The following is a 23,178-nucleotide window of genomic DNA, read 5'->3' on the forward strand; positions in this document are numbered from 1 at the left end:
TTTAGTTAGTTAGCGACGTTCACGCGACAACGCGTGATCGGCCGTTTGGTGAGGGCTCGCGTCGCGTGATATCGTTCATTGCCAAGCTGAAAATTGGAATTTCGTGTGGTGGCCAAATTTTTTAATTTTTTTATTTAGTTAGCGACGTACACGCGATAACGCGTGGCCAGTCGTTTGGTGAGAACTCGCATCGCGCGATATCGCGTGATTGACAATGAACGTGTTAATAACTAATCATTGGTCTTCACAAAGGAGAATAGGGAGGTAGGGGTGTTTTCGTCCCCCAGAACATGCAAACCGGCCCCGTGAAAACACACACATGGATTACAGTTATGAATACATACCAGCCATATGCCGATCCCGAGCCCGGATAAAATTGGGGGGTTGAACTACCCTGTAAAAATCTCACCAAAAATACTTTGTGGGCAATGCCTACAAAAGTCATTTACGGTCGGAAACGACTGAAAGGGAAAAACAAACAAAAAACAACATTATTTTATCTCGACAGGAGGGATTAAGTGTGCAATTCTGAATGTATTCTTTTTTTTTTATAAATATACATCTCACAGAGAGATTATTATCATCATTCAGGCTATTACAGTTATACAGTTAACACATTTGCAGTTTGTTCGAAGAGTTCAGAGTGTTCAGTGCTAAGTGAATAATAGCAATATTGATAACAACTATGATAATGGTGATTATGAGGATTAGTTAATTGAGGCAGGCTAATCGCATCTACTTCGAAGCTAGGGTTAGCTTTTATGAAGAGAGTGGGATTAGCATACACTATGCTGTTTGATTCTTTTTATGGATGGAATGTAGGCATTGGATGCTGGTGATTTGTGAAAGCATATAGGTGTTAATGCTATATTAACTGTGTTGGTATAGCTTCCACACTTCGTGTTTTAATGTTCTGTAATTGTCTATGTGTTTTAAATTTTGTGGTAGGTTGTTGAGTAGCATGGGTATGAGATGTGATCTCATACCCATGCTACTCAATGTAGGTCTTGTTATGTGATATGAACTTCTGTTGTTATGATAGGTGTCCCTTAGTAACAATATGTAGTATTTCAGATTTTTAATGCTCACGATTTTGTGTGTAAGCGGTTCGGTTATTGGCTGTTGCATATGAGGCCTCCAAATCACTGTTGAAAAAAATTTCCGATTTTCCAATTTTGTAATTTCGTTAGATGGCTGTTTGACGTGTTTGCATAGACTGCTATACTGTACCTGAGTAGCAATTAGCAAATGGCATGATATATGAGGTTTTTTTTTACGTTAGATAGTATCATCTTTTACTTGAAAGTTTTGCTGTGGTGATGCAGAGTTTAGTATTTGTGTATTCTCTATGCTTTGTCCATTCAAGGTAGCAATCTATGTAAAGGCCAAGGTATTTTGCATGTGTTACAGGTGTGATTTCAGGACATTGACAACTATATTTGTTGTTAATGCAGCGGCATATGTGACAGTGTAGCAATAGTGTTGTGGGGTGCATGATTCTCGGATTATGTATAAATAACATCGCTGTTTTGGTACTGTTGATTATAATTGAATTTTGGTAGAAGTCATGATTTCGTTCAGGTCTTGTGCTTTGGACAGAGTGGTGTTGACTGGTAATAGCTTGGTTTCATCTGCGTATTGATATATTTGATTTGACTTCGTATGGCCAGGTTGTGAACGTCGTCAATGTATATGTTGAACAGCTGCTTGTGGGACACCATGTTTTATTTCTATACCTCGGCTGTAATGTGTGTGTCTATTTTTGTTACCTGTGTTCTGTTTAAGAAATAGTTCCTGAACCAGGTATGTAGTGTTCCTGTTATTCCGACTGTGTATAGTTTGATCAGCAGTATGTCATATTCAAGTGTATCAAAAGCTTTAAGTCGAGGACAGCACACTTGTTTTCATCGAGGGCGATGTCTTCTAATAAGATTTGGTTGTACTTGGCAGTAACCATTAACAATAAATTAATCAATACTGTTTTCAAGCTCGTTAATCAATTTATTAATTCAGCTGCATAAAAATTATACAGCTCATATAACATAATAATTTTGTCTCTTTACAAGGCCTTGATAGTCCATGCAAGTGGACTATTGTGTGCAGATTTGGTCTTCTGGGTTTGGAAGGAATAAAGCTGTGGAGAGGGTACAAAGAAGAGTAACAAAGATAACATTGGGATTATGGAAGGTAGATTACTGGGACAAATTGAGAGTGCGTGGATTGCTGGCAGTGGTAAAAACAGAAGAAAGATGGGTGATACGAACGATTACAGAGGTCTCTAAACTTCTGGATGGATGTTATAAGTTTTCAACTGATGAAATTTTAAGAAAATTGCGTGCGATATAATGGAAAAGGAGATAGATTTTTCTCTCATACAGAGCAATGAGCGAGTGGGAAAATTTGCCTGTTGGAGTGGTGAGTGCATCTAGTGTGAATGAGTTTAAGAGAAGGTCTGGGATAATAATAATATTTTCAGAGTAACGGGAACTAAAAGGCAATTGCCACAATTGGAATCATTTTAAAAACAAATCGCTGTTAAAGTGATAGTGACATCTCTATTAAATAATTATAATAAAATGATATATTTTAATACTCATATTTCTGATATCAATTTCCAAAATGCAAGGGAATGACAAAGGATCCGCTTTTTTTTTTTTTTAAGATTTAGCTAATGTAGAAAAATTTCACAGGCTTCTTTGAATAATCTTGAACATTCAAAAGAACCACAAATTGGCAAGTCTTGCCATATATACGATAAAATTACCGTGAATCATTATGTAGTTTGATGTATAATTCTTACCCCTACTTCCAACACACATACACACGATACATACTGCGCTTTGCTTAGCTGATCACAGCTGGCATTTATTGTATGTACTAGTGTTTCTACGGTGATTCTGTGAGATTAAAAGGGATGCGTTTCTTCTGGGAGGAAAATAACCTAGTTGCCTGTACCAAAAATCAGTCAATGCTGAAGATGACTGAAAGGTGGCTAAAATCAATCACATTGTGGTTGTCAGATCGAGCTACATAAGGCTCTGAATAGAAGTTTTATTATGGTCACCGTTTATGCATATATATATATATATATTTTTTTTTTTATTAGAACTTAATTGTAGCCTTAAGTTGGAATACAAGGGCAGCTTCGTTACCATAAAAACTTTGCCATTCTGTCCAAATGCAATGTTATTTTTACATAACTTTTTTATTATAATATGCAGAAGTATTTTGGACATGGAATTAGAATTTTACTATTCATGTTTCATTCGTTTCTCAATGATAAATTTATACAATCTGAGAGGGAAAACAGGTCTTTCCCTATACTTTATACATTACTTAAAATATAGCTATACAATTTACAAAACTGTTGTCTTTACTAAATATATTTTCTTATTAAATATGTTTATTGATAATTCCTTCTTTACAGAATGAAGTATGCAGGCCTGTGTAGCTCAATGCGTGACGTTTGCATCCTCTGTGCTGGACCGCCTAAAGAAAGACTTAAGTTCTATTCTGGTCGCTGACTAGAGGAACTTTTCCTGTCATTCTTTGACTGGATCCCGAGTTAGTTGATCTCTGGTACAGGCAAGTGGGTTTTCTTCTCTTCATAGACTCCAGAAATTTTACCATAGAATCCACACTATTCTGAACAATAACATATTGTGTTAAGATTAGGGACTGAGTTGGCGACATGGCAGCTGTTTCTTCATAGCACGCCATGTATAATTAGTGAGTTTTGGGACAGCTGTCTGATTCCCTCCTTTTTGGAGATTGAACTTCCCACTCAATCTCCAAAAGTCAGGGCTAAAATAGGCTAGATGAGGCTAAAACGGCATTGCCTACTTCATATTAGAGAATAAAAGGCTGCGACTGATTTAAAAAAAAAAATCCATCATGCCTTGCAAATATAGTATCACACTGATATCTCTGTATACATATATCAGTTGCATCGCATGCCCATTTAGGATGGTTGTGTTGTCGTATGGCTTATGCAATTCGTGCTACAAAATTCACATCAATTTGACCATGATTGCATTTCACTTTTATTGATGTATGAAAGTTTTAAGAGGTATAGTGCATCAGTGCTCATCTTAATTGGTCCAATGCAATTAACTGTAGGATAACTTTAAATAAATACTTTAATTTATCAATTAATGTAATTTTAAATATGGAAAGCATAAAGGTCAAATGAACCACAGCTATGCTTCACACGCACCATTATGTGAGAAGCACAGAGTTTAGCCTTTGTGGTGACATTAGATTATCATTTGCAAATACTAGAGTGAGACAGATAACTTGAATTTTGATACATTAAATACAGCCATATAATATATGCACAGAAATAAAAAAAAAAAAGTAATCACTTGGGAAATTATTTTTCCAGATCTAACCAAAGAAAGGCTGAAATAACTCGTTTTACTTACACCACTTCAAACCTCCTTCAACTATAATCATACAATCTGCAAAAGGTTTGACAGAAAAAGGGACATTTAATAGATCGTCAGCAGTTTCCCATTGTAAATATGGATAAAAAGTAAAATTATTTATAGAAAATTGTCAGTTCACACTTCACGTATGCAAAACAGATCAACTCAGCAAACAAAAACAGCAGCTCATGACAATGTTCAATTATTATTATTATTATTCAGGCCTCCATGGAGTCGAAAGACTCATCGTGGGAGGTCCTTCCTAAGAACATAAAATCTGTCAAGACTCATCGAGGGGAGATCCCCCCCCCCCCTAAGAAACACAAAGTCTATCATACCACTCCTTAAACTCATTGACCGTTCTCGCTCTCACCACTCCATCAGGCAATGCATTCCACGGTTCACCCACCCTCCACGCAAAGAAACCACTCCTCACCCTCTTGCTCACACTTTCCTTTCGTAACTTCCAGGGATGGCCTCTTGTCATCACTCCTTCCCGCTGTTCAACCAAGCGAAAGAACTCCCCAGTGTCAACCCTGTAACCACCTCTCAACAGCTTAAAAGTCTCAATCATATCACCTCTCCTTCTATCCACCAAACTCTGCAGTCCACATTCCCTCAGCCGATCCTCCTAACTATCCTTGTACAGTCCTGAAACCATCTTTGTATCCTTTCCACAGTTAATTTATCCCCTTCAAATCCTGGAGACCAAATCTGAGAACAATAGTCCAAGTGTGGTCTGATCAGAGACTTATACAACGGAATGATAACCCTCTTATCTCTGCAGGTCAGTGTCCTTCTCATAATTGCAGCAATCCTCTGTGTTACCTTCACCACCTTTGCAATATGTCCCCTAAACTTCAGGTTTCTATCAACCCCAGATCTCTTGTCTCCTCTACTTCCTCCAGCATAACTCCTCCCATAGAGTATGCTGCATCCCATCGATGTTTCCCAAACCTCAAGACCTTACATTTTGCTGCATTAAACTGACATCCCCATTCATTTGCCCATCTATCTAGCTTATTCAAATCCTCTTGCAGGGCTACCACATCTGCACTATTACTAATAATCCTTCCCAGCTTCGCATCATCCGCAAACAACTGAATATCCCCTTGCAATGTCATTGATATAAAGGTTAAACAATATAGGTCCTAGTACTGAGCCCTGTGGGACCCCACTTGTAACCCTCTGCCTCCTTGAAACTGCTCCACCATACACAACTCTCTGATACCTATCAGACAGCCAATCCTGAATCCAGTTGACCAATCTGACATCCAGACCCATGTGCTGCAACTTAAATTTCAGCTTATCATGTGGCACCTGTCAAATGCCTTTGCTAAGTCTAAGAAAATTGCAGTATATGCCTTTCCCTCATCTAATGTTCTTGTAATTATTATAAAAGGCTAGCATATTGCTAAAACAAGAGCGCCCTTTCACAAATCCATGTTGACTCTCACAGATAACATTACCCTCATCTGCCCAATGTTGTATACGGTCCCTCACTACTTTCTCCAAGATCTTAACTACTGATGACACACAGACTGGCCTATAATTAGCCACTTCCAGTCTGTTACCACCCTTATGCAATGGCACTATCTTACCTTCCTTCCATTCCCTGGGCACCTTTGCCGAAGCCAGACTTTCATTGAAAAGCCAGGTTAAAGGCACTGTCAGTTCCCTGGCACATTCTCTCAAAACTAGTGGTGAAATACCATCCAGTCCCAAAGTTTTACTGACATCTAGAGTACTCAGTATCTGAAACACACTCTCCTCCTGTACCTCTAAACCTCGAACCAGCCCTATCCCTCTAGCATTAAAACCGACTCCTCTAGGATGAAATACTCCAATAAAGTGTTCATTGAACAATTCCACTATGTCCTCTGCATCAGTCACTCTATTCCCATTTTTATCCCACAATATCATTCTTCCACAGTCATTTCTCCTCCTACTGGCCACATAGCTAAAAAATTCCCTAGGATTTTCTTTGGATCTTAGGGCCAACCTCCTCTCATATTCCAGTTCGCTTTCCGTACCACACTAGTCACTCTTCTGGCCTGTGTCTTATATTCTTCATGCATCCTCTCTTCACCTGTCTCCTTATATCTCTTCCATGGCCTCTTTTTCGCATGCAACTCCTGTTTAATATTGTTTGTCATCCACTTTACTCCAAATTGTGTCCTCTTCTTCACTCGTGGTATACAACTTACCATTGCTGCTAACAAATATTCTTTCACAATTTCCCACGCACTAATGATATCCCAGCCTTCCAATTCCTCCCTCCATGACACTTCCCGAAGTTGACGTCTAAGACTATTATAATCACCTGCTTTATAATTCCACATAAGTTCCCGTCTCTTTGATACTCCTGCATGTCTATTCATTTTCCAAGTCAAAACCATATGGTCGCTCTCTCCCAGTGGTGGGAGAGATGTCATCTCAGTTATCAACTCTTCTGATGCTATAACTAAATCCAAAACTCTTGAACCTCTTGTTTCCTCTGTTACATGTTGCCTAAGACATTTGTCCCTCAAGAATTCTAGAAATTCCATTCCCCTATTGCTACATGCATCTTCCTCTCTCCAATTTATACTACTGTGGTTAAAATCCCCCATAACAATCATTCTTCTTGCACTTGCCAAACTTAGCTGTCTAAACATCTCCTGGTCCCCATCCTCTGTGCTCCTGGGTCTGTAGCAATACCCCACTAAATATCCTGTCTTGCCTACCTCTACCTCACACCATATGCTCTCAAAATCATTTGTCTCACTTTCTTCCCAAGCCTCCACTCTTAGAGGACATAGGTCATCACTTATCATAAGCAGTACCCCACCACCACGCTTTCCCCTCCTATCCTGACGAAAAATGCTATACCCAGCGACTTCTGTTATTATATCCCCTTCTGTCAACCACGTCTCAGTGATCCCAATAATTTTTGGCCAGGCTGATGCGATCTGCGCCACCAATTCCTCTCCCTTATTCCAGATACTCCTGGCATTAGTATAAAACATATAAATGCCATTGTTTCTATACCCAGCATTATCCCTTCTAGACTCCACTGGGCTCAGTGCTACCTGACATTGTCTCCCTTCTCCCAAATATCCATTCCCACAAGAGGCCACCCCTGCTATCATCCTCCCTGGGACACACCGACTCGTTCAGAACAGCAATCTCTCCAGATGCCTACGTCCTTCCTCATTCAAATGTAAGCGGTCTCTCGCATACAATTCCTCTCTTTCCTCAAACGCACTCCAAGCATCCACATATACCAGTCCTCTCTTGTCACACATTCTTGCTATTATGCCATTCAATATCACCGCTCTTCTGCTCAGTTCATCATTATCATACCTAGGCAACAAGCACACTATTTTTCCTCTGTCTTCTTCCATACAGCCTCGAGCAAAAATCTCATATTTCTCGCTGCCCGACTTACATTACCACTCAAATCATTTGTTCCTACCATCACAATCATCTCATCCACCCTTTCACCTCTCTTAATTGCCATAGCCACCCTTTCTATTGTTCCTCTTGGCAAACACTCCTCACGCATCCTATCTTGAACACCACCGATCATTGAATCGCCATACATTATACCTCTTACCATTCTCTCTCTCCTCTTCTTTCATTCCCATAGGTCTCTCTCATTCCCTCTCCTCTACTGCTATTCTCTCTTCTAGCATTCCCATACCTCTCCCCCCTACTGTTTCCATTCTCTCCTCTTCTAGCACTCACGTACATCTCTCTCATTCCCTCTTTCCTACTGTTTCCATTTTCTCCACTTCTAGCACTTCCATATCCCTCTCTCATTCCGTCTCTCCTATTTTTTCCATCCTCTCGTCTTCTAGCATTCCCATCTCTCTCTCTCATTCCATTCTCTCCTCTTCTAGCACTTTCATATGTCTCTCATTCCATCTCTCCTACTGTTTCCATCCTCTCGTCTGCTAGCATTCCCATACCTCTCTCTCATTCCCTCTCTTCTACTGTTTCCATTCTCTCCTCTTCTAGCACCCACATACCTCTCACTCATTCCCTCTCTTCTGTTTCCTTTCTCTCCTCTACTAGCACCCACATACCTCGCACTCATTCCCTCTCTTCTGTTTCCTTTCTCTCCTCTTCTAACACTCCCAAATTTCTCTCCCCCCCCCCACTCTGATTCGGCTTGCATTTATCTCTTTCATTCTCCTAATCTTATTTTCCATACTTCTGCTCTCATTCACAAGACATTCCACCTCCTCTTTCAGCTCATCTATCTCCCTCTGCAGGTCAGTCACTCTTAATCTAAATTCACTCTCCCAAACAAAACCATCTCCTAAACTTTCACAGTCACTCACGCCTTCCACACTATCAACTATTATTTTCTCATTCATACATATATTTTTTTCATTCTCTCCTATCACGCTACTTGTCTTCCTACATTCATTCCCCATTCCTGGAGCAACAAGGTCGGATATTGATAATTCTACACTTATTTCCTCCCACTGCCTGCATTTTGAACTCTCCGCTCTCTTTAACAAGCCACATATCTAATTCTCGAGACGCATACATGCCGCAACTACTGCATGCCACAAAGTCCCTTATATTTCTTATAATCGAGTTCTTAAATGGCGGAGGACTTGGCGATACGCCACTTGCAACTGCAGCTGAATCCGCCATCATTCTTTACTGCCGAGTAGCGTAATCGTTAATTATTCAATTAATAAATTCCGTTAAATAAATAGAAAAAAAAAGTACAAACAATTACAAGCAAAACAAAACATTTAAGTACACTAAATAAAATGAAATATAACTAAATACGGTAATGAAAACTTAGCTTCATTTTGTCTTTCACTGTTATGCATTCGATTCCGATGTTAACCAAAATATATTATATCGCGACAGCAACTAACTTCCAAAAAACAACCACTGAAGTACACTCGTATTCAGAGAAACAATTTAGCACTCAAAAACGTAGAAAAACGATGAAAAAACTGACTATTCACCAATTAAAAATCCAATTGGATTGGTTAACACAATAATCAATCAAAGCCACTAATTTCTGGGTGCTGTTGTCTCAGCACACACACACACACCCTGCTTCAGCCACTAAGAATTTGACCCACTGTGCCTGTATTTGTCACCACAAACCCAGGCTATTAATGCAAATATGATGCAATGTTTATGTGCTGAAAAGTGTCCTCCGCATGAAGTATTAGCATATATTTTTTTTTAAATTTTGGGACAATATCAAATGGCGATATTGCTATTTAGTGGGCACCAGGTAGCAGCAAAGATGTTTTTGGAAAAGAAAGACTGGCTTTATTTGATGGGGTTGAAGGAGACAGCTTTTTTTTTTTTTTTTTCTTCTTTCAAGTACACACCCACTCCTCAATATTATTTTCATAATTAACAAATTTGTATTCCACTGTGGCATGTAATATGTAAAAAAAAAATGGAATTCCTACCAGCATCTTTATATATATATATATATTAGGGAGGCTGTACACGAGCAGTAGAGAATACTTCTAGAGATCAAGGATATTAATTGAATCAAGTGCTCAGCATGCTTCCCAAATCTCAACCCAACAGAACATGTTTGAGGAGCAATAGGGAGATGCATTGCTGCTTGAAATTCCCCTCCAGAATCATTTGGTGCTAAGCATGGTACAATGTTACAAGAACTGCATCAGAGTTCGGTGTGGACATTTTCCATACTGAAATCTCTCTCTGTATCGTTTTCTGTAAGCACTCTACATTAATTTCTTAAGTACATCTTTAGGAAATTTGTAACTTTTGCCAAAAACATATTGCAATTCAATTTATTTATTAGTATGCTGGCAATAAATTTATGCCCCCATTTGGCTGTAGTCATGAAATTTTTTCATATACAAATAAAAATTTAGTTCACCCTTAGCTTTTGGACACCAGTATAGTTATGCTCTTAATGTTTTCTATCTATTAAGCTTTCTCCTTCCTTTTGTTTGACAACTGAAGTCTATGCACCACAAAGAAGTGCGAGGGAAAATAACTGGGCTATACATTTACATTTCAAAATCACTTGAGAAATTCCAAATATTTCTAAATGTAATTTGATCATACCAGACCATCCTAGATTTGTATTTAAGAGTTCATTTGTAATTTAGCTTGCCCATGATTAGGTAATTATTTTTTTTTTTTAACTTACTCCAATTTATTTCCTTCCACTTCCAAACTAAGTTCTCAATTTGTACTTATTGTTTTAGTTTTGCTAAAAATGTATCTGTATTATAAATACCATATCATCTGCATATTTTTTATGTAGCTTTTGTCTATTTACAAATTTTTACCACTTTTTCTGGGCTAGACTCTTTTCATCAGTTCCTCCATGCACAGGTTAAACAAACATGGTAAGAGAGGACATTTCTGCATGAATTCCATTTTGTAAGTTTCCATCCAAAGTTCTATTATTGCAGTGGTATTTATCTCTTATTTTTAGTTTTAATATTTCAAATAGTTTATTTCTGCTTACTGAGAAATGCTTGTTGAACTTTCAGGTAAAGAAGTTGGCCATAACTTTGTCCCCCCCCCCTTTTTTTTTGAGAGAAATTAGGTGATGACAATTTTTTTTAGGGGCCAAATCTAAGCTTATACTCAAAAGTGTAAGATCCCGTAAAGAAAGAATGGATGTTAATTTTGAAGCATAAGATTTGAAACATCCAAGCATGATATCAGAACACACAATGCATTGCACCCCATCACAGATGATCCTTAACGATCTCCACCTCAGCCAGCAGTCTTGGGTATAATGAATACAGGAACGCTAACACTATACTTTGGAGTGGAAAAATGTTACTGCTGTTATTACCGATGGAGTGGATGTCACAGCTACTTAAGCATTTTTTCCAACTAGGTACATTCCTTCACATTCACAGATTATAATAATTATTCATCTAATAATGTGCCATGTCACAAAACACAGATCAACATTTGGGAATGGTTCCAGCTTGAAGGTGATTCTATACTTCATTAGCCTGTTCATTCAGTGGATTACAACACAATTGAGCATCTGTGAAATAAGTTGGAAAATCTTCCTGCTAAGTGTACAGTTCAATCTGAAAACTCAAGAATACAACAGTTTGCATTGGCCAGCATCCTTGTAGAATACTTTTGGCACTTCATGAAGGCCACGCCTCAAGATGAGGCTGATGTGAAGGTTAAGGTGGTGCTACATTTATTAGAAACATCTACCATTAGATAGATGTATCTAATAAATTGGCCAATCAGATGTTACTTTTTATACTCCAAAAGAAATTTACTCAAATTTATCTTTGTGTTTTAGGCCAAATGGCCTGTCACAACCAAGCAACTTTCAGTTCACATAAACCTAATTAATGCTCTACAGCAGCATTTCTCAGTATGGTCTGAAGCCCACTAGTAGGCCATGAAAGAATTTTATTAGTAAATAAAATTCTTTCATGGCCTACAGATAGTTTAGAAAATCCTAATAATTGAAGTTTTTACATAATTTGTTTAATTTCAATAGTTATTGAAATTAAACAAATTATGTAAAAACTTCAATATCTCAACACATGAATATATATAGGTGAACATAAAATTAGCTGCTGTGTCACCACAGAACCCTGAGAATTGCTAATATATTTCAGTGAAAAATTAATAAGGTTGTGTATGTATTTTATGACAACTACTCCACAATCTTGCTGTCACATGAAATATATATATATATATATATATATATATATATACACACATATAAATTGCATGTATTCTTTGGTTAGTTTGGCATTCAGGATGAAAAACACAAGTTTCTAGGAGAGGAAAACCCTGTTATCTTCATATGAGACTAGTTAACTCACTTTCAACTGAAAAGTCTTTATAAAAGTTCTTCGCATTCTAGACAGGATACAAACCCAGGTCTTTCCATACAAAGGTCATAATCTATATCAACTGAGCTATGGAGGTTCCTTTAGTGTATGCGAACAAAGGTTTGTGAACAGCCAGATATAATTTCTTATTAAATATATTCTCCCCCACTCAATTAAAAAACTAATTTAAATCCAGAGAATAGTAAAAAAAAATATGGGGGATACATCCATTTAGCTACTTTCTTATGAGAAATGAATTTATTGACTCAGTTCAAGTATTTTCATGGGTCCCCAATGATGACTCTAGGGATCGACTCTTTCCATAATATAAGGCAACATACATATTCTAGGATGTGTGATTTGCATTATGGGGACCCTTTGACAATTCATAACAAAGTCAACCTCTCAGTATCCAATAGCTAGCTTTTATGTATATTTTTGTTTGCTTAGACTATGGATAAAAAATATACCATTTGTTCCTATATTTATATAATAAATTCAAATAATAATTCAGTTTCAGATTCAGCTGGCCTGGTTGGCCAAGTGGTTATCATACCCACTCTCCAACCAACAGGCTGTGGTTTCAAATCCTGTCACAGGCATGGATGTTTATGATTGTCTTTAGGTGGGAGACAAATTTCATAATTCAGTGTGAGAACACCGACCCACTTATTGGAGGCCTGAAGTGGTCTGAAAAAGTTTTTTGTAGTCTCTAGAGCAGGGTTTATGTAAAAATAAAAAAAAATTACAAAATACACACACACACACACACACACACACACACACACACACACACACACACACACACACACACACACACACACAGTACATATAATTGACGGAAAAAAAAATGGGAAAAAATCTTTAGTTCACTCACGGTACATATGTACCTTTTGTTGATGGGAACCATATAAAAAAAAAATTGGAGATTATTCAAGGTCAAATCTTGGCTTGCAGAGTATGGCAAGAAACCATTATGGTTTGCCAATGATGTGTTTAAAAGTTTTAAATCCAACAATATACAAGAACACATGTGAATGATTATTTTGCAGTGGGTATAAGTGTAATTGGTAACAAAAATACAGCAATTTAAACACTTTCCAAAGCCAACATTTATTTTTTTTTTTTTTGGATAGACAATTTTATAACACTGCTTTGTAATTTTTTGTAATACTGTTTTTCTTGACTACAAAATAGTATTGAAAATAGCACTGTAATATATCAAATTAATATAACATGATATTGATGATCAAAACAAAAAAATTCTTACTTAATCAAGGATTTTTTTTTTTTTTAAATCAAGAAACAAATTAAAGGAGATAATGCAAATTTTTATTCTCAGATCATATGGCTTCACAGATTCTTACAATAACTTCAAACAAACTAACTTCACAGTAATATTTACTGCAGCACACCTTGCCTTCTCTTAAGAATATAACAATGTACAATAAAATCTTGAAAATAGGTAACTACAGAACTTAATGGAACTTCAAACAACTTAATATAATAACGTACAAAAGGTGCCAATGAAGTCTTAAATTCTTGATAAATGAATTACTACTACATTTTACAAGATCAGTTTTCAAAAATAAGCTTCATTTTGTAGATTTTAATTAGAAAAAAAAATAATAATAAATAAAGCATGAAAAATCTATGACAGATTATTAACAAGGATTCCAAAATTTTATTATTATTAAACCCAACAAAACTTTTCTTTCCTGTTTTAAGTGAAGTTATTTTTATGCTATAAACTCTACAAGGAAGGTGATGAGTGATTTTTAAAACCCACATCTGAAGCAACCTACAGATTTATATTATAATGAAGAGAAATGAGCAATGATATTACAATTATAAATAGCAATGTTTTGATGACACTGCCACTGATACATGCTTTTCTCAACTATTACATTTTTTTTTCTTCGCTAAAATGGAATTTGAATAATGGAACTTAAGTTAGTAATCATGATAAATTGTGCATTATATAATCTGCACAAATAGCATATGCAATGATTGTGTAGGATTACTGTTATTGCAAGGGGTACATTCTCATATGTATCATAAATTAGTATAAATTTCAATAAAGATCCAAGAGGCTATTTTTTTTGGCGACGTAAATTAAGTTAAGGGGATAATAAATCCCTTATTATTTCAAAGCCGAATAAGAAATTCGAAGATCAAAATCTAAGAGTTTCATGCCGAAGAACTTCAGTTGCCCTAGTACTATACTACCAGGTGTTGACTTACGCTTGGACTCGCCGGAAGTTCTTCGGCATGAAACTCTTAGATTTCGATCTTCGAGTTTCTTATTCGGCTTTGAAATAATGAGGGATTTATTATCCCCTTAACTTCGTATAAATTTCATTATGGTCGAAAAAATTTTTATTTTTGCAACATAAATGGGAAAAAAAAAGTTTCGGTTTTTCATTTTCTTTTTATGCATTAATCCCTTACATGTAATTTCTAATCCTATTATGGCTAAGCAAAATGTGCTTAGTGACATTATATGCAATCTTAAGTTTTAGAGGTAAATGAGGATCCATTTACTTTTGAGTAACATTAATTTCAACGACCTTAGCATAATATCAATTTGGTTCTGCATGTTTATTTTGTTAAACACCAATGTTTGTGTGTTAATAAAATTAACAGTTCAATGTAAAATAATTTATTAAGTATGCAAGTTAATATTATTCACATTAAAAGGTAAAAATTAATGTAAATCTAAGTACAAAGACAGTTCAGTAACAAATGTCTTCACTGGACTATTTTAGGATGTTAACATCACCACAAAGCTACAGCTATATATTTCCCAAAGTAAATATCTTTCCATATTTAAAAAAAAAGAAGCAAAAATGGAATGTTTTTTTTTCTATCAATTATATAAAAAAACTCAAAGTACATATGTACAAATGCACTTAGTTCATGCAAATATAGCAAAAATAATATATAAAAAATCACACTTTCTAACCTGTATCTTGAACTCTAACATAAAATACAATAAAACCTTGATATACTAAACTGGAATATTTATATCATTCTTGCTCTTAACAGCCTGTAAATAACATAAATTTATAAATAACTATTTGCATTTGTTATCTCTTGAACTGTATAATATAAAAATACAATAAAACCTTGATGTAGTAAGCTGGAATATTTATAGCATTCTTTTCTTAACATCCTGTAAATTTGAATTTTAGTTCCCACAAAGCAAAAATGCAGAATGAAAGCCCCCCCCCCCTTTTTTTTTCATACTGGTAGAATACTGCCTAGCAGGCAATCATTGCTATTTTGTTAAAAACTCAGTTCTGACATTGATTTTTAATCACTTTCAGCTATATATATATATATATATATATATATACACACACATACACATACACACACACACACACACACACACACACTTAATTTAACAAGATATTACTGTGTTTATTTAAACAGAAGTTTAATGATCTTTCAATTGTAAAACTTGCTCTGGTATAGATAAAAAATAATCTAACTTATTTTATATAATCAATCATATGAAATAAGGCTGACAAAAGAACCAATATTTTTCTCATCTGTATTGAATACTGTTATGAGAAGTATATAATTGGTGTTATCTCTTGAACTGTTTATATAATATATACTATGTATATTAAAAATTATATAAAAGACTAAAACACACATACTTCTTTAAAGGTTCTCATTTTATAAACTCCTTAAACTTTCCAATTTGGACCTCAAAAGTAAGGAATGTTATTCATCCATTATATGTCTCATATTCCCACCTTATACATAACCTTTCCTAATAAACACTTTCAAGTACACTGAGAGAAATAAGAAAAAATGACACTTTAGTGGCATAAAATTCCTTCACTTAAAATAATATAGATGAAGCTTAGAATATTATCTTCATATTTACCAACCTTAAAAATTCTAGTTATATCCAGGACATGAAATTATTATAGTCTAACCAAGTGGGAAAAAACTTCCAACATTAAATGGCATGTTCTTTCATGTAGCGTTTTAACATTCAACATGATAAAAATTTTATTATGGATATTCAAATGATCACTACTACAATTACCTCTTGCTCATTCTAGGTGTTTATGGATTTATTTTTATTTGATTCTGACATTTGATTTTTATTTAATTTTGACATTTTAAACAGGGCAAAAAAAAAAAAATTTTTTTTTTCTTTCATAAACATGAAGTAATTAAATTTTAACTTCAAAGGATATTGAAATCAAAAACACAATATATGATGTAAATTAAAGATACCAAGAAATTATATAATTGGTTTAATCCTTTATCAAACTGTGAGCAAACAAGTTTGTGCCTAAACTATTTTCAGGACTGGGACAACTCGTATGTAGAAACTTATGACTTCACATCACTTGCCTTAGTTTCCTCAGTCCTGAAAATAGTTCAGGTGCAAACTTGTTTGCTTATACTTGGATAAAGGATTAAACCAAGTATATAATTTCTTGGTATCTTTAATTTATAGCATAACCAAGTGGAAAAACTTCCAACAAAATATGATGAGCAAAGCTCATAATAAATGAACAACAAATTATGTGCATGAATATCATTTTTACTCTTTCCCCTCTGGGTTTCTGAAAATTTCCTTTCATGTATGTTCTTAAAATGTAATTCTTAATCAAGTTTATACAATTACAATAAAAATGCATATTCAACTGAATTTAATTATGTTTACTGTATCATCAATTATCTGGAATGGAAGATCTTCACTTATTTATTCATTCACTCATTCATTTATTTATAAAATAAATGTTCTTTGATGCAGCCCCCCTTTTTTTTTCATTTGGTCAATCTGTGTGTAAATGACAAGTTATAATAGTGGTTCTTTGGTCATATCTTAATTAAATTACTAAGATGGGGATTATTAATCATTGCAAATTTGGGATTATTTATCACTGCAAAAGTTTCACTTAATGTTTAATATTATTATTAATAATAATTTACTAGAAAATCTGAAAAACTTAGGACAAGGTCAAGAAATAAAAGCTCTGTAAACTTCAGCAATAGAAGATCAGTAATACAAGGATAAATAACAATGCGTATAAAACTTTTTTTTCAATGCACAGTTATTTTTTTTAAATCTATTTATTTACTTCTTCCTCAGGTGTTGAAGAATTAAAATCACAATGGCGTTTACTGCCTTCTTCTTCTTCATTTGTAATATAACTTAAAAGGTCTATCCTTGTTGCAACACCAATAACTATTTGCTTGGTCTCTACCGTCTCTTTGCTTATAACTGTGAGGAAGAAAAAAATTATATATTTTATTATTTCATTTTTGAATATCTGGCACATGACAAAAACAACAAAAATTCAACAATAACAAAAATTCAACAATAACAAAAAAAAAAGCAACAAAACAGAATTTTCAAAAAATCCACAAACAATTCTTGCAAAAAAAAAAAGGTTCTATTTCTGCTTTTCTAATATTCATATTCATAGCCAGAACAGCAACACAAGTGATGGCAAACTATATACAGTCATCCAAACCATACACCTGTTATTACTAATGGAGCCTCAACAACTACAGTTTGCTTCCAATGCTCAAAACTACGCCTTACCTTACTCCTTCTGTCATAAGGAGTTATGTAATTCATACGAATCAACATCTGATGTTAGCGAAAGCAAAACATTGAATCTCTAAGTTTTATCTACTATTCTGGCTCAAAATTTCTATACCAAACTTTGCCACTACCTTGATTTGCTATATCTATTGCTCTTCAAAATTCTGATAACCACTCTGACCTTTTTTGACTTTCTGCTGTTGAAATACCCAAATGAAGAGGTCATCTTCAACTGGAATTTCAATGTTCACAACTCAAACTGGCTTCTTTAACTCCACTAATCAAATAGTCAGCAATACCAAAGTAAATGTCATTAATAATTACCTAACAGATAGTCCACCTACCTGCCAGAATACCAGACAACCCTTACCATCCTGCTAATACTCTTAACCTATTTCTCAACAGGCACTCTTTTGAAATGCAATGCAGGTATCAATTCTCCTCTTGGTAATTCAAGTCATAATCTTATTTGAGTTTCTTTTGGTGTGAAGCAACCTTTACACAGCCATTTTCAGTCTTGTAACCTCTGGTTACAAGAGTACCAAATGGGATGACTTTTCACTTCCACTCCTCCTTTCCATGGGTTCAACTACTATTTCTATTTTCCTGATCCAAACACCTACTCAGACTGAATAATAAGAAATAGTTCTAACTGGAATGAAGGCCTCCATCTCCATTCCATACAAAATCCATGACCTGTACTATATTCAAGCCACGGTTCTCCCGTAAGTATGCCCAGGTAGTCCGAGAAAATTTCAGTTTTTTGGAATTTTGCTTTCAAGCACAACTCCAAAATGACACTCACCTTATATTATACTATAGCTTGCAACAACTACAAAAATTAGCAAATCTAAATTTGATTTTGAAAGGACTAAATGTTGCCTGCTGTTCAAATGGCAGATGTCTCTCATCCATCCAAGCTATTGGACATAGCGTTCATTCATTTTCACTGATCTCACATCCAGATGATACTATTGTAATATCTCCCAATAACAAGGCTGACTTACTGGCATCATTCTCCTCTAATTCTCACTGATAATCAATGTAACAACTACTTCCCCCACTCCCATATATACACACAGAGTACCAAGAAATTCTTACTGTGTTATCAATCTTTCACCAAAAAGAAGAAGATAGAAAAATCTTGAATCATTTGGACACCAACAAAACATCTGATCCTGATTAATACCTGTCCTATATTGCCTCTTCAATCTTTTCTACTTGACTGGCATCTATTCTACAGTATGGAAATCTTTCTTGATTGACTGTCTGTACTCCACTTCAGCCCATTCAAAAAATAAAAAAGGGGATAACAGTAAGCCAACCAGATAATTAGTGACTAGCAATATGAATTATTCTGCTACTGTCAATCCATAGGTGATCCTCTAGCATTCACCACCAACTTTTAGGCACAAGGAATATGGTTGCTCTCGACATTTCTAGGGCATTTAATCAGGTTTTGCAAAAAAGGTCTTGCCTTCTACCCCACTTTATAAGTGGGGCACCAGCTTTCTCTCTTGCTGCTTACTGCCATCATGGAAAGTGATTTCCTTTCTTCTTATTTTCCCACCAACACAGAAGTACCTCAGTATTTTGCTGATAACAGCACACTCCTCTTATGACTAACCTTGTAGTATGGAATCAATAGAAGCCTCAAGATCTTTCATAACCAATTTTCTAAATGCTAATCTCCAATGTGATCAGAATACTCTTGTGAACATTAACTGGAAGCATGAAATGGTGGAAAAAGTGTTTTTCCATTTCAGGTAAAATTCCAGTTTACTTTTTCCTTGCTTCTTCTGCCATGCAACATAAGTGAAGTTTTCAAAGTTACATCAGATATCATGAAGACTTAACATTTCTTCTTTTTTTGAGGGTATAGTCTTTAAGTTATTCCACACACTGACTGCTAGACAATATACTGGACTAAACACAAAGATAACCAGCGCCGGCACCTAGTATTTTTGTGTGTGAAATTAATGTTCGGTGCCTTTCAAAAAAAAAGTTTTTTTTGAATAAAGTATGAATAAAACAAACAGGAAATGAAAAACAAATGAAAACTGCTTTACAGTATAATGTTACCTACAGATTAGTCCTGCTTATACAAATTTTTTTTACATGGAACACGACAATTAATCATAAGTTGATTTATGATACATCAAAAAATAAAGAAGAACTATTTTAGGTATATTTTCGTAAATTTTAATCAAAAATTGCAGTGATATAATCGGGTCCAGGATATATTTTCAGAATTTATTTGTTCGTTTCCTGGAAGATCTGAAGGGGCCCGAACAGAAGATGATGTTCATTCATAATTATATGTACCATTCGTTGTTCGTTTAAACTCTTATCTCATATTTTTTGAGATCTTATAGGCACCTTTTCTTCTGCAGCACCTCTGTATATTGCACACGCCACCAGCCGGGCCTGAAGATAACACTTCAGGACAGATCAGCTAGCAAAGTCTTACTGCAACTATTCCATCATGTATGAGCCTGGAAGAAGTCCTAGTAGAGATAGAGATATATAGGACATCGCTGAGGTTCTGTTTTGCAAAGGAGTTGTGTGATACTCTCCATGTGAGAAAGTCATTAGGCTTAGGTGCACGGTTTTAGCTCATGTTTAGGTTTAATAGAATGAAAACAAAAATAATTAAACACTAATTTAATAGTTCCAATATTTTATCTGTCACAGAGACATCTGTTAGAATTTAGTCTTACTGCTGAGATTAATTCCATATGACTGAATTTTCATCAAGGCTATCTGCATATCCAGTGATGAAGGAACTGACAAAGCACATTTTGTAAGGGTTGTTATGATGGAGAGCTTGCAGTTAGATTCAAATTATGTCACATGATTCATGGGACAACAGCAACATGAAGCTACCAGCCTTCATTTGAGAATATCACTAAAGGACAGGAGAGAAAGGAGGAGCACTTGGCAAGAGTATGAAGACTGTGGACTGAAGAGGAGAAGACAGAAGGAAGTCCAGAGAGAGGAAGGAGTACCATGTTACATACACCTTGTTAATATATTTCAGAAAAGTGAGCACTGATTAATTGCACAATTTCACCTGCTTTTGAGGCAAATGTAACATTTGCATTCAGTAAATTTATTCTTCCACATTCATTCTTTCTTTTACTTATGGCATAATACTAAAATTCTTTTGGATTGCCTTTAGCCTGCACAGTCAATTTCTTTTCATACTCCATTTATCTTTGCACACAATAATTCTCACAATATTCCTTTCACATTTTCTTCTTCTTATGGATCTCTTGCTTAATAGGGTTGCACATTCATTTGACTCCTGTTTGTTTTTAGGGATACATTCAAATATAACCTCATTTAAGCACTTTTTCAGAGATGCTTCTGCATTATTGATATCGTTCCATTTAGCAACTGATACCGTGGGACCAAACACAGTAGCCTCCTAAGTCAGCATAAATTTCAAGCTCTACAGTTCAACACATAACCTGTCAGTAAATTATCTCCAGCAGGTGTATAGATCACCCTACCATATATTTCACCCTATTATCCTTCACTGCACATCAGATAGCCTCAAATTCACTGCTATATGAACACTATTAATTATTGCGACTTAATGAGTTTCTATATAACTGGACTCAAGTCATCTGATATCATTAGCAGTGACCCTCTCAAAAAAATACTATACCCTTTACACTCAATCCCAGTTATGCATCTGATGGTGATAAGCCAGGTTTCACTATGTTAACAATCTTAGCTCACAATGTATTCACCAAAACAATAAACTCAACCCCTTTGTTGCTGATATTCCTGGCATTTCTGTACAGACATACCACCAGGCTTTTCTTATACTTAAATAAACAACCTGCCTGTCCCAATTGGATAAGCTTCTCTTCCCCCCAGATACACTCAAAAGATTGGAACCTAAAGTGAACATTTCCATCCCTTTGCCAGATACATAACTATGCCCAATGATATTCATATCATTATCACGTTTGCATACAATAGCTGAACTTATACATTCTCACCATTCTTTCTATGATGATCTAGTTGCCCAGATTCTATGCATTAGGTCTCATCCCAATATATGAGATCACTAAGATCTTGATGTCAAATCCATTTTAGTTTTAATTCTTTTTTTCTATTAAAAGGAAACTGATAATTCTGTCTGAATGTTAATTATGTTTTGTTTATTAAGAAGTCCTACCCCCCACCCCCAAATATACATTTTTCATTTAAATCTGTTATTTTAATTAGAAACTTCATATTTTATTAATTTATTATGATTAAAGAATAATTTACAGTTGTCTTTATTTTTATGTCACATATCATTATAAGAGCAAATAAAGTAACAATTTAAATAATTTTATTGAAAGAGTCCCTCTATTTTGAAATTTGCTCAGAGAAATTTTTGGTCCTAATTAATCATGACAACTACCCACTACAATTAATTGTTAATTATCAGTTAATTCCAAAAATGTAACCTAAAACAATTATCTTAAATTAAAAATTATTATTCCAACATGGTAATAGTCTTTTTTTTTTTCTTATAATGTAAGGGCATTGTTTTCTTTTTTCAACTCAGCTAAGGCATAATAAATAGTCTCATCTCTTCTATGCATATCATTTAACAATAGGCATGGAGCTACAGACATTTTGTAATTAGTTGAACTTGAACAAACATGTTTACTATGTATGTTGTCTGTAGTGGGGGATAACGATGCACAGTTTAGCTGAATAAATATTCAAAATGGCTATTTATCATTTTGGATAATATCCTGAATCAATATAACTAAACAGCACAGTTTATGAAGAACCACAGCATCATTAATATGTAATGCAGCACTGAAAATACAAGTAATTGATCTTGTGTGTACCTGCAATCTAGTGATAAGTGCTACTTTCACTTCACTCACTGCTGAGGAATAGCCAAATATTAATTTTGGAAAAAATTGATCATTTTTACATATACACAGATTATTATTATTTATTTTTTTCGAGAATCCAAATAAGAATAAGCAACTTGTTCACATTTGGCTGGAAAAGGTGTGCATTGTATTCCTTAGGAAACACATAAGACTATTCCAAAGGGAAGCAGTGAAAGGAATGAATGAATAGGAGGGGAAATTTGTTGTGTGGGTTTGGAGTTGAACTATGAGAGGGTGTTAATTATCTGCTGCACACATTTGAATGGATTTGACAGAGGGTGGAGAAATTATTGATATCAATTCTGATGAACAGCGATCATATAAGTATTTGTAGAAAATGCAAGCTATGAAAACTGAATACCTGTGTGAAAGTGAGTGGAGTATACCAGTGAGAGAGGATTCAATCAATCCAAGTGCAC

At 35.0% G+C, this 23,178-nt stretch overlaps 1 protein-coding gene across 6 annotated transcripts in view; it reads right to left on the bottom strand.

Annotated features, from left to right (window-relative positions):
- Positions 1-13,572: 13,572 nt before the first annotated feature.
- Cbs (Cystathionine beta-synthase) overlaps positions 13,573-23,178 on the bottom strand; it is a 251,449-nt gene continuing 241,843 nt past the window's right edge. For all 6 annotated transcript variants that reach the window (XM_090413161.1, XM_090413156.1, XM_090413160.1 and 3 more), the window contains exon 13: positions 13,573-17,519. In XM_090413161.1, coding sequence (XP_090269287.1) covers positions 17,365-17,519 — 155 coding nt within the window. In that variant the 3' untranslated portion in view covers positions 13,573-17,364. The remainder of the gene's footprint in view (positions 17,520-23,178) is intronic.

The sequence above is a fragment of the Typopeltis vanoorti genome, chromosome 23, assembly GCF_054136105.1.
Source record: "Typopeltis vanoorti isolate ZY-2024b chromosome 23, IOZ_Tvanoo_1.0, whole genome shotgun sequence".
Lineage (NCBI taxonomy): Eukaryota > Metazoa > Arthropoda > Arachnida > Uropygi > Thelyphonidae > Typopeltis > Typopeltis vanoorti.